This window comes from Aotus nancymaae, unplaced genomic scaffold (genome assembly GCF_030222135.1).
Source record: "Aotus nancymaae isolate 86718 unplaced genomic scaffold, 86718_ANA_hifiasm-v0.15.2.pri h1tg000006l, whole genome shotgun sequence".
Lineage (NCBI taxonomy): Eukaryota > Metazoa > Chordata > Mammalia > Primates > Aotidae > Aotus > Aotus nancymaae.
In genome coordinates, this window is record NW_026988417.1 from 75,924,315 (window position 1) to 75,937,211 (window position 12,897).

Genomic DNA, 12,897 nt, shown 5'->3' on the forward strand with positions numbered 1-12,897 from the left:
AAGGCCAGGTGCTGTGGCTCACACCTATAATCCCAGCACTTTGGGAGGACAAGGCGGGTGAATTGCTTGAGCTCAGGAGTTCAAGACAATCCTGGGCAATATGGCAAACACTGTCTCTACAAAAAGTTCAAAAATTAGCCGGATCTGGTGGTACATGCCTGTAGTCCCAGCTATTCGGGCAGCTGAGGTGGAAGGATCACTTGAGCCCAGGTGGTCAAGGCTACAGTGAGCTGAGATCATGGCACTTCACTCCAGTTGAGGCAACAGAGTGAGACTCCTATCTTAAAAAATAAAAAAAAAAAAAGAGTTTGTAATGGCTATATGTGCTTACAATATGGCTATTGTACAATTATAAAAAATGAGGAAATGTGGGAAAATATTTATCTATTATCAGTAATCATATTGGGGGTGGTAGTGTAAGTATTGTTATTCTAAGGGTGTTGTGTGTATAATGTGGGATGAATAAAATGAGTAATTATGGAATATTCCTTATGTGCTGTGAACCAGGATTCTGGGTGTGGAAATAAGGAGATACAGATGTAATATAGAAGAGGTTAAGTAAAACCACCTAAATTGGAATTATCAGTATGACCTCCTGAATCATTTCACCCTCAAAATATGTACATATTTCCTAGTTCTGTCCTACAAAAAGGTCTCTAAATGACTGACATAGTAGCAACGAGCATCCTTAGCACTTGGACTGTTATTTGTAAGTATCATCCCCTCTAAAAGGAAAAAAGCTTCTTGGAGAAATGACCAATTCTAGATCTAGGCAGGAAATACACCAGATGATTCTAAAACCAATTGTCACTAGCAACACATGGAGTGAGTATAGAGGAAGGATTCATGTGCGGAAGAAAGCACAGCACTGTTTGTCCGTACAATCACTTATGCTTTTTCCTTCTACAGCGAGGCATGTTCAGGCTGGGCACAGTGGACATAAAGTAGAATATGTGTCAGGGAAGAGACTCCTGGATTACTTTTTTGTCTTTGTAGGGAAGTTGTGAGGAGGTAGAGACCATCTAGTAGACTGCAACAATGGGAGATTCCTCACCAGGGACATGGCCTTGTTAGTGAGAGTAATTCATACAGTGCTATAGTTTGAATGTTTACCCCCTTCAAAACTCATGTTGAAAGTGATTCCGCGGCCGGGCATGGTGGCTCACGCCTGTAATCCAAACACTTTGGAGGCCAAGGTGGGCGGATAGCCTGAGGTAGGGAGTTCAAGACCAGCCTGACCAACATGGTGAAACCTCATCTTTAAAGAAGAAAAAAAAAAGAAAAAGTGATTCCGCAATGTGACATTATTGAGAAGTAGACCTTTAAGAGGTGACTGGGTCATAAGGGATCTGCCCTTATGAATGGATTAACCCATTAATGAATTAATGGATTTATGGATTAAGGGGTTTCCATGAGAGTGGAAACGGTGGCTTTTTTTTTTTTTTTGAGATGAGTTTCGCCTTTGTTGCCCAGGCTGGAGTGCAATGGTGTGTTCTTGGCTCACCGCAACCTCTGCCTCCTGGGTTCAAGCAATTCTCCTGCCTCAGCTTCCAGAGTAGCTGGGATTACAGGCATGCACCACCACACCTGGCTAATTTTGTATTTTTATTAGAGACCAGGTTTCTCCATGTTGGTCAGGCTGGTCTTGAACTCCTGACTCAGGTGATCCACCTGCCTTGGCCTCCCAAAGTGCCTCCCAAAGTGCTGAGATTGCAGATACGAGCCACAGCACCTGGCCGGAAATGGTGGCTTTATAAGAAGAGGAAGAGGCCGGGCGCGGTGGCTCAGGCCTGTAATCCCAGCACTTTGGGAGGCCGAGGTGGGTGGATCACGAGGTCAAGAAATCGAGACCATCCTGGTCAACATGGTGAAACCCCGTCTCTACTAAAAATACAAAAGATTAGCTGGGCATGGTGGCACACTATAATCCCAGCTACTCAGGAGGCTGAGGCAGGAGAATTGCTTGAACCCAGGAGGCGGAGGTTGCAGTGAGCTGAGATCGCGCCATTGCACTCCAGCCTGGGTAACAAGAGTGAAACTCCGTCTCAAAAAAAAAAAAAAAAAAGATGTGCCTTGCTGACTTCTTGCTAAGTAACTGAAAAGGAGAGAATAAACCTCCAGGGCCATCCAGGTTTGCTTTTCTTCACTGCTATAAAGTAAAACCTAAAAGTATGTAATATTCTGTTAGAGTCAGGGCAAGGGGAATGAGCAGTCTGGAAAGAGAAGTCCTTTTTAGGTCAAAATATTTAGTAAAATTGCTGTCTCCAACAACTAGGAAGGCAGGAAATCTCCTTCCCCAGCTTGTAGCTAGTGGAAGTATCTGAAAAGAGCCAGCTTGTGTGTGTGGCTGCTTCTTGTTGCCTTTGGTAAGGTGTTGCAAGTAAAGTGTGAAGTCAAGTTAAAAAAGGAATAAAATGTCCAGAAATTCTGAGCCTTCACTAAGTTGCAAAAGCCAATTGTTTATGTATCTTGAAATCGCAGAAGAAAAGACTTGACTTAGAGATTTTTCACAGCCCGTTAAGACTTCTTGGCAAACACAACCAACCAACCAACCAAACAAAAAAACAGAAAGTAAAAACAATCTAAAGCCAAATCAAACTGATAGAGTTCTCTTCACATTTAAGTCCTACTGCTTCAGGCTGGGCGCGGTGGCTCATGCCTATAATCCCAGCACTTTGGGAGGCTGAGGCAGGTGGATCACGAGATCAGGAGTTCAAGACCAGCCTGTCCAAGATGGTGAAACCCTGTCTCTACTAAAAACCACAAAAATTTGCCGGGCATGGTGGCGTGCACCTGTAATCCCAGCTACTCGGGAGGCTGAGGCAAGAGAATCGCTTGAACTCGGGCAGCAGAGGTTGCAGTTAGCCAAGATTGTGCCACTGCAATCCAGCCTGGGTGACAGTGAGACTCTGTCTCAAAAAAAAAAAAAAAAATTAAGGCTACTGTTTCAGATTATTTCACAGCTGCCACCAATACAAAGAAGGCATTAAAAATAGGTTGAGCAAAGAAGCTAGGGTTTAAGGCAAGTTTAATAACAACTTTGAGAAATAACTTTGGATGTGGTTACTAGAATCTGAAATTGTCTGGAAGAGCGTAGAGCTTATTGAATATTTAATGAAATTATTATTATTTTTTAAAAACAAGCACCCAAAAAGCCTGGCCTACAAAAGCCCTCAACTGTTCAAGCCCTAAGGCATTCTCTTTATTTATTTATTTTTTATAAGGCAGAGTTTCACCATGTTGGTCAGGTTGGTCTTGAACTCCGGACCTCAGGTGATCCACCCACCTCGGCCTTCCAGAGTGCTAGGATTATAGGCGTGAGCCACCGCGCCCGGCCAAGGCATTCTCAAAAAGGAAATACACTCAACATCCAGTTAACTTGTATTCAGAAGGTAAAGCTTGCACCCACATAATACAACAAACAATAGAAATCCTCTCAGCAGAACCAAGGTCTGACCAAGGAACTTATTCCACTACAGGGCAATGAGTATCCAGACCTCCCTTCCAAGACTCTGCCATTGTTATGGACCAGTAACTGCTGTGTTTCCCATTCTTCCTTTGTCTGAGTTTTTTTTTTTTTTTTCTGAGATGGAGTTTCCCTCTTGTTGCCTGGGCTGGAGTGCAGTGGCGCCATCTTGGCTCACAGCATCCTCTGCCTCCCAGAGTCAAGCAATTCTCCTCCCTCAGCCTCCCAAGTAGCTGAGATTATAGACATGTGCCACCACGCCTGACTAATTTTGTATTTGTTTTAGTAGAAACAGGGTTACTCCATGTTAGTCAGGCTGGTCTTGAACTCCCAACCTCAGGTGATCCACCCACCTAGGCCTCCCAAGTGCTGGGATTACAGGCGTGAGCCACCATGCCTGGCCTCTTCGTCTGACTTTTTACTGTGATTGGCCAGTTTCTGCTCCACTGTTGTTTTGTATTGCATGCATGGGCATAGGACACATCAGTTGTTTTACAGTGTATACATCTCTGGACCATGAAACATCACATCCCACTGTGATAGGATTCTGCATCACCAGATATTTTTAATTTTTAGCTGATGTAGAAATTGAATGGGAAATTAAGCTTTCTTCCTCAGGGAGGGAGGGAGGGAGTAGGCTCTATTGTGAGGAGAAGATATATTAGTCAGGGTTCTCCAGACAGACAGAACCAACAGGGGATATATATATGGATATGAGAGGGGAATTATTAGGGGAATTGGATCATGTGATATGTGATTGTGGTGGCTGAGAAGTCCCACAGCAAGCAGTCTGCAAGTTGGAGACCCTGGGATGCTGGCAGCATGGCTCAATTCAAGTCCGAAGGCCTGAGAGCCCAGGGCACTGCTGCTATGAGTCCTGGAGTCCAAAGGTCAGAGAGCCTGATGTCCAAGGCCAGGAGAAGTGTGTTTCCAGCTCCAGGAGAGAGAGACCAATTTACCTTTTCTCTGTTTTTGTTTTATCTGGGCCGAGCTGACTGGATGGTGCCTGCCCATACTGAGGGCAGATCTTCCTCAGTCCACTCAGACTCACATGCCAACCTCCTCTGGAAACACCCTCACAGACACACACTAATACAATGCTTTAACGGTTAGTTTTCTTGCTATTACTCAATCCAATCCAGTTGATACCTAAAATTACCATCACAGGACATGTGGATATTTAGGTGGTCAGAGGGACATATAGGAGAGACTACTGATTGATTGTCCCTCTAAACTCATTCTTTCCTTTTTCTGGGCACAAGGCTGCCCAACTGGAAACTAAATTTCTAGTCTCATTGGTGGTCATATGATGAAGTTCTTGTCAATGGAACATAACTGAATTGATGGGGCAATCTCCACCTTCCTTCTGATAGGGTTTGGCTCTGTCTCCCCACACACATCTCATGTTGAATTGTAATCCGCAATGTTGGGGAAGGGACCTGGTAGGAGGTGATTGGATCATGGGGGCAGATTTTCCTCTTGTGTTTTGGTGATAGTGAATGAGTTCTCATGAGATGTGGTTGTTTGAAAGTCGGTAGCACCTCCCTTTTTGCAGTCTCTCTCTCTTCTGTCGTCATGTGAAGACATACTTGCTTCCCCTTTGCCCTTCCACCATGATTATAAGTTTCCTCAGGCTTCCCTAGTTATGCCTCCTGTAAGGCTGTGGAACTGTGAGTCAGTTAACCTTCTTTTCTTTATAAATTACCCAGTCTCAGATAGTTCGTTATAGCAGTGTGAGAACAGACTAACATATATATATATATATTTGAAATGGAGTTTCACTCTGCCACCCAGGCTGAAGTGCAGTGGTGCAATCTCAGCTCACTGCACTTCTGCCTCTTGAGTTCAAGCGATTCCCCTGCCTTGCTTCCCAAGTAGTCGGAAGTGTAGGTGCCTGCTGCCACGCCTGGCTAATTTTTTGTGTTTTTAATAGATACAGGGTTTCACTATGTTGACCAGGCTGGTCTTGAATTCCCGACCTCAGGTGATCTGCCTGCCTTGCCCTCCCAAAGTGGTGGGATTACAGGCATGAGCCACCGCATGTGGCTGAGAACAGACTGATATACATTCTTAAAAGAGATTCCTTCTTCAGGTACTCTTTTCTTTCTCTTTCCCAATAGAGGGAACATGCCATTTATCACATATCAAGATGGCAAAAATCCAAAAGTTTGACATCCTTTGTAGGCAAGGCTGTAGGTAACTGCACCCCTATATATTTCTGGTAGAAAGGAAAAATGATACCTTTCCTATAAAGTGCAATTTGGCAATATCTACCAAAGTCGTATGTCTATCCTTTGCCTCATTTCTGGTAATGTGTTCTACTTGTACATACATAAGATAATGTAAGTAAAGGTTATCCATCACAGCATTGATCAATTAATTAATTAAAAATAACTTGTGTCCTATAAAGATTAAATAAACTAAGGCATACCCTCACTATGTGATATTCTCTAGCTCTAAAAAGAGTGACTTTGAAAGACTGGACTTATATGATAAGATGTCTAGCTGTCTTAGTCTGTTTTCTGTTGCTTATACTAGAATACTTGAAACTGGGTAATTTATAAAGGAAAGGAATTTATTTCTTACAGTTATGAAGACCAAGAAGTCTAAGGCCAAGAGGCCACATCTAGTGAGACCCTTCTTGCTGGTGGAGGCTTGCTAGAGTTTAGAGGCAGCACAGGGTATCACATGGCAAGGGAGTGATCTTCCTAACATGCTAGTTCAGGTCTCTTCCTCTTCTCATAAAGTCACATGTTCTCTCCCATGATAACCCATGAATCCATTAATTCATGAATGGATCAACTCCTCAGGGTTCTACCCTCATGATCCAATCACTTATTTAACCACCTCTCAATACTGCCACATTAAGGATTAAGTTTCAACGTGAGTTTTGTTTGTTTTCTTTTTTGAGACAGAGTTTCGCTCTTGTAGCCAGGCTGGAAGTGCAATGGCACTGTCTCAGCTCACTGCAACCTTCACCTCCCAGGTTCAAGTGATTCTCCTGCCTCAGCCTCCCAAGTAGCTGGGATTTACATGCCCCGGCCACTACACCCAGCTACTTTTTTTTTTTTTTTTTTTTTTGAGTTGGAGTCTCCTTTGTTGCCCAGGCTGGAGTGCAGGGCTTGATCTCAGCTCACTGCAACCTCTGCCTCCCGGGTTCAAGCAATTGTTCTGCCTCAGTCTCCTGAGTAGCTGGGACTACAGGGGCGTACCACCACACCCAGCTAATTTTGTATTTTTAGTAGAGACGGGGTTTCAACATGTTAGCCAGGGTGGTCTCGATCTCCTGACCTCGTGATCCTCCCGATTCAGCCTCCCAAAGTTCTGGGATTACAGGCGTGAGTCACTGTGCCCGAGCTTAATTTTTGCATTTTTGGTAGAGACAGGGTTTCACCATGTTGGCCAGGCTGATCTTGAACTCCTGACCTCAGGTGATCCACCAGCCTCAGCTTCCCAAAGTGCTGGGATTATAGGTGTAAGCCACTGTGCTCGGCCCTCAACATGAGTTTTGGAGAAGACAAATATTTCAAACCATAGTACCAGGAAAAGTGCAAAAGTAAACAAACAAATACAGGTAGAACAATTATATGGTGTGTTACTTTTGTGAAAGAAAGCAGAGGTAAAAATTTACATTTATTGGCCAGGCGTGGATTACAATCCCAGAACTTTGGGAGGCCGACGCGGGGGGGATCACAAGGTCAGGGACTCGAGACCAGCCTGACCAACAAGATGAAACTTCGTCTCTACAAAAAATATAAAAATTACCTGGGCGTGGTGGCGCGTGCCTGTAGTCCCAGCTACTCAGGAGGCTGAGGCAGGACAATCGCTTGAACCCGGGAGGCGGAGGTTGCGGTGAGCCGAGATCGCGCCCTGCACTCCAGCCTGGGAGACAGGGTGAGACTACATCTCAAAAAAAAAAAAAAAAAAAAAAAAAAAAAAATTACATTAATATTTGTTTGTATTTGCAGAAATTCTACAAGGATACGTGAATATTGAATATAATAACATAAACGCAGGCGACCATATAATCTTCCATTGAAATTGAGCGGTTTCTAGAATGAAAGGGGGATATTATTAATCATTACTCCAGGACAACAGAGGGAAAATGGCCTCGTACTGGACAAACTGGAATATCTGATCAACCATTATAAAGTGCACGGAGTGAGAAGAGGAATGGGGACTTTTTAATTGTATTTCTAAAAAGTATCGTCTGTGGCTAATTGGAAACAAAACTCGTTCTTTACCACAGCCAGTTTAAGCGATGCCTGAAAGACCGAGGGACGGTAAACCACAGACGTCAGACACGGAACTTTGCGAAAATGCAGTCGTTTTATGTACCGGGTACTTATTGGAGTTACACCAGTGACTCACTCCTGGAGTTCATCAGCCAATCCAAAGTCTGAGCGTGAGCGCCAGAGCCTGTAGGAGCTGCCTGGGCGGCCCTCAGACCTAAGGAGTGGAGTTCCGCGTCACTCAACCCTGGGGGCGGAGCTAGCTGAGGCTCCCACACCCGGCGCTCTGGCCCACACAGACGCTACTCTGTAGCATCTCAGGTTCCCTCTGGCTGAACTCTGGAGGACCACACTCGCTTTCTTTTTGCCTGCCAGAGGCCCCGCATCCACCGCTGAGCTGGGAGAAAGATGGCGGCAGCCGTGCGACAGGATTTGGCCCAGCTCATGAATTCGAGCGGTTCTCATAAAGATCTGGCGGGCAAGTGAGTATTTCCCAGGAGCATGAGAGTACAGAGGTGGGGAAAGAAAGCCACAGCCTTAATCTCTTTAGGTTGACCACGGCTCTCGGGCATGAAGCTAGGAGCCGGCCTGACGACGAAGGGGGCGGGCCTGAGATGGGCTAGGGAAGCAAATGTTGGGAGAAGCAGAAAGCTCGAGGCCATAGACTTGAGGTGACTGTCAGCTTATTCAGTTCTTTTTAGAATCCTTCTGGTCCCTTAGGATTTTGGAAGAGCGGTCTGAGAGACGACTGCTACCCTGGCCTTAGCCTTCCCTGATAACTCTTCGCATCGCTGGCCGGCCTCACACCGAATCTGGTCTCTCTTTGGACCTTCCTCCTCCTTTTTTGATTCAGAAAAATTTATATTCTGGGGCCTTGATGCTGCATTTTTTGGGGAGATGGCTTCTTGGGGCTGGCGGAGGTATGGCCGCTGTCACGTCGTCCAGACCACTCAGACCATCTTCTGTGGGTCCTTGTGTTTCGGGTATTTTCTCCGCCAGCAACTCTGAAGGCACATAGTCGGAATGTGCTCATATCGTGGGTCAGGATGTCTAGAGTAGTGACGTTTGCAGGAATCTGAATTTTGTCGAAATTTATATAGAATGCTTAGGTCCGCTCCACGTTAAAATGTGTGACGTGTCTGTTCTGCAAGCAGTTGTTCAACAGTGTTAATTAAGCATAGGTAAGTAGATGTATATTGTTCCTTTTCTCTTTGTAGATGTCACAGCACTGCTTTTTTGTAACGAACTTGCTTTTTGTTTAAAAGTATGCCTCTCTAGACCGGATGCGGTGGCTCACGCCTGTAATCCCAGCACTTTGAGAGGCTGAGGTGGGAGGATCATTGGAAGCCAGGAGTTTCAGACCAGCCTGGGCAACATAGTGAGACTAAATAAATAAGTAAATAAAGTATGGCTCTCAAGTTGATCTTAATAGCTGCATCCTGACTGCTGAAATAACTTTGATCTATATTAATGGGATACACTTGCTCTAACCTGGTCGTTGAAATTCTGACTGTTTTAAGTAGGCTGGGCTGCCTTTTCTCTAGTGGTGAAGGTAATCTACTTTTATCAGTGGGAATTTCAGCTGTATATTTTGGGCTTAACTACTTTTTGCTGCATTTTCCCACTCAGGAAAATGAAGCTAATAATAGGACTTATTCTTGTCTGAGATTATCTGAGGATAAGATGAGTATGTGTGTGCATATATACTTACCACACTTAATGTCACCTAGAACAGCACCTGACGTGTAGAGAGTGCCATAAGATTGTTGTTGTTACTATTATTGAGCTGTCAGTATAATACATATTCACTTATTGTATGGGTTGGAAATAAGCTAAATATGTCTTCATGGCCCAATCCTTTTTGCTTGTAATTTTTATAGATATGGATGAAAGTAAAACCAGCTAATATTTTTTCACATGCTTCCTTTACTTTTTATTTTATAAAAGAAAAATAAGTCCATTAGTTACCAAAAGAAATAGAGCTTTTCAAGTATTTGCAGATTTCTGAAACTTAAGTATTTACTTCTTCAGGTCTGAATTGGAGATAACAGTAGTACTTATAGGGTGCTTCAGTTATCTATTGCTTTGTAACAAACCAAAAACTTACCAGTGTAAAACAACTATGATTTCTCAGAATTCTATGGATGGACTGGGCAGCTTTGCTGGGCTCATTCATGCAGATATAGTCAGCTGGCGCCTCACCTGGGGCTGGACTCACATGTATATATCTTGCTTTTGACTGGATCTCTCTCTCTCTCTCTGCATATAATCTTTCATTCAGTAGTTTAGCTTGGGCTCTCTTACGTGGCTGTGAGAGGGAAAATCGCAAGATCTCTTAAGAATAGCCTAGGAAGTCTCACGTCAGTTCTCTAGTACCGGTCAAAGTAAATCAGAAAGCCAGCGCAGATTCAAGGGGAGGGGAAATGGAGGCTACTACTACCTCTTTAGTGGCAAAGTTACATTGCAAAGGAGGCTGGACAGACGGAGACAGGATTCATTGGAGGCCATTTCTGTAGCAGTCTATCACATGGTGTAATTGTGAAGATTAAATAAAATAATGTGGTTGGTAACTGATAGCCAGAGCACTGTTAGCCAGTAACTTCTTCAGAGCTGCTTTTTGAGAAAAGTCTTGGCCTTGCCTGCAGTTCCTGTCTGGGCAAGATTGTATCAGGATATTTATCCTCATAACAGCATCAGTTCTACCAGCTATGTGCTTTAAGAGAAATACCCTTGAAATGTATGTATTAGTGTTTTTTTTTTAACTTTATTTTTTCTTATATGTACTTTTAATTAAGGTTTTTGATTTTCTTTAGAAGCTGAGTGACAAAGGATTCCATATTAGAGAATAATGGAGTATACTGGTTTCTAAAACATCGATACTGTGTGTTCCCAGCAATTGGGATATCTATAACAGTAGTTGTTCAATAAATGTGGTTGAATTAATGAATAGCTAGAAAGGGACAGAACTTGTATTTGAACCTAGGTTCATCTACTCTAAAATGCTCATTTTAAACCTACCAGACTATGCTTGTTTTTCTTGTTAAAAACTCAATTAGAAGTGCTTTCCCATAACTATGAAGTAACCCAGCTGTCTAAAGTTTATATAAGAAATTAGCCAGAGAAAAAGCATTTTCACCCATTTTATTGGCTGTTTTTGTTTGTATTATGCATTGTGTTTGTTATCTCACATAAAGCTTTAGAACAGGAGAGTCACAATGGAGGAAAGACTATATTGGAAGGGGCCTTTGAGGATAATCAGATAGCTCAGATTCTGATTCTCTATTTGTTGTCCCAAACAACGGTTTTAGTGGTTTTCATCTCTAGAGTAAAAGTTGATAACATCTAGAGTTTGACTGTTTGAAGCACATTACTTACATTTAAAAATCCTTAACAAGTAGGAGTAGGTGATATTATTTACATTATAATAAGAGAAAAGCGGCTGGGCATGATGGTCCACGCCTGTAATCCCAGCACTTTGGAAGGCCCAGGTGGGTGGATCACCTGAGGTTGGGAGTTCGGGACCAGCCTGACCAACATGGAGATACCCTGTCTCTACTAAAAAAAAATACAAACTTAGCCAAGCGTGGTGGCGCATGCCTGTAATCCCAGCTACTCAGGAGGCTGTGGCAGGAGAATTGCTTGAACTTGGGAGGCAGGGGTTGCAGTGAGCTGAGGTATGCTACTGCACTGCACTCCAGCCTGGTGACAGAGCGAGACTCCGTCTCAAAAACAAAAACAAAAACAAAAACAAAACCCCAAAGTACAGAGTTGAATTACCTTGCTCTGAGGTCACACGGCTAGTGGTGAACCTAGAAAACAGCCCATGTCTGCTTGCCTACGAGCCCTTAACTCTAAACAAACACATCTACCTTTCTGGCCTTATATTATTTTCACCAAAAAAAATTGGCTACACTTCAGATAGTGTAGAATGTCTGTCTTCCTACTGTTTTGCCTAGAATGCCTGTCTTCCTACTAAGTTGAAATACTTAGAATGTTTAAAGATCAACCTCATCCAATGATTTCTCTCTTCTAAAAATTATATTAGCATTTACCTGTTTTTAAGATTTTGTCTTTAATTTTGTGCAGCTTCATTATGGTATATCTGTGGATTTGTTTTTACTTCTCTATGTCAGTTACCCTTTGCTGTGAAATAAACCCCAAAAACTTAGGGCTTAAAACAACAGTCATTTATTTAGCTCATAATTCTGTAGGTTGGTAGTTTGGATTGGGCCCAGCTGTATGGTTCTTTTCTACTCCACATGGTCTTGGTTCCACATGGGATCACACATGGGTCTGTAGTTAGCTGCCGGCCAGGCCACGTAGGCAGCTCTGCTTCTGTGGATTGGCTGGCTTGTTGGCTGGGACAATATAGTTGACTGGGTTACATATCTCGTTAGCCAATAAGTTACCCTGGGTCTGTTCATGTGACAACAGCAGGGTTCCAAAAGACAAATACATACAAGGCCTCTTGAGGTCCAGGCTCAGAACTGGCGCTTCATTTCTACCATGTTCTATTGGTCAAACAACCTTAAATTCAAGGGGTAGGGAAATAAACTCTACCATTTGATATGAAGAGCTACAGAGTCCTCTTGTAAAGGGACGGGGGTACTGGGAGTGAAATTATTGTGGCCGTTTTTTGTACGTACTCTGTCACGTTATCCTGTTTAAACTTCACTGGGTTTCCTGAATCAGTGGATTAAATTGTTTCATCAGTCCTAAGATGTCTTCAGTTATATCGCTTTATTTTAGGGACAAGATCTTGCTCTGTTGTGCTGGCTTGAGTACAGTAGAGAAATCACTGCTCACTGCAACCTTAACATGATTGGCTCAAGCAATCTTCTCGCCTTAGTCTCCTGAGTAGCTGGGACTATAGGCACATGACACTATGCCTGGCTAATTTAAAAACATTTTTTTTTTTTTGGTAGAAATGGGGTCTCCCTGTGTTGCCCAGGCAGGTGTGAAGCTCCTGGGCTCAAGGGATTCTCCTGCCTCGGCCTACGAAAGTGTTGGGATTACAGGTGTGAGCTACTGTGCGTGGCCTTTATCTCTTCAAATGTTGCCTCTGCCCCATTCTGTTTCTTCTCTAGGCTCCAGTAACATCCCTGTCAGGCCCACTGACTGTAACATCTAGGTCTCTTACTCTGTCTTCTCCAATTCAGTGCTTTATTCTGGATTAGTTCTTCAGACCTACCTTTTAGT

The 12,897-nt window shown here is 43.5% G+C and overlaps 1 protein-coding gene across 3 annotated transcripts in view; it reads left to right on the forward strand.

The window, feature by feature from the left end:
* The first annotated feature begins 8,016 nt into the window (after nucleotides 1-8,016).
* The window catches only part of COPS4 (COP9 signalosome subunit 4), a 44,555-nt gene continuing 39,674 nt past the window's right edge, over nucleotides 8,017-12,897 (forward strand). Inside the window, exon 1 of one of the 3 annotated variants that reach the window (XM_012447033.3) lies at nucleotides 8,017-8,180. In XM_012447033.3, the coding sequence (XP_012302456.1) occupies nucleotides 8,107-8,180 (74 nt within the window). In that variant the 5' untranslated portion in view covers nucleotides 8,017-8,106. The remainder of the gene's footprint in view (nucleotides 8,181-12,897) is intronic. The other 2 variants (XM_064368702.1, XM_012447031.3) reach the window with 2 other exon arrangements.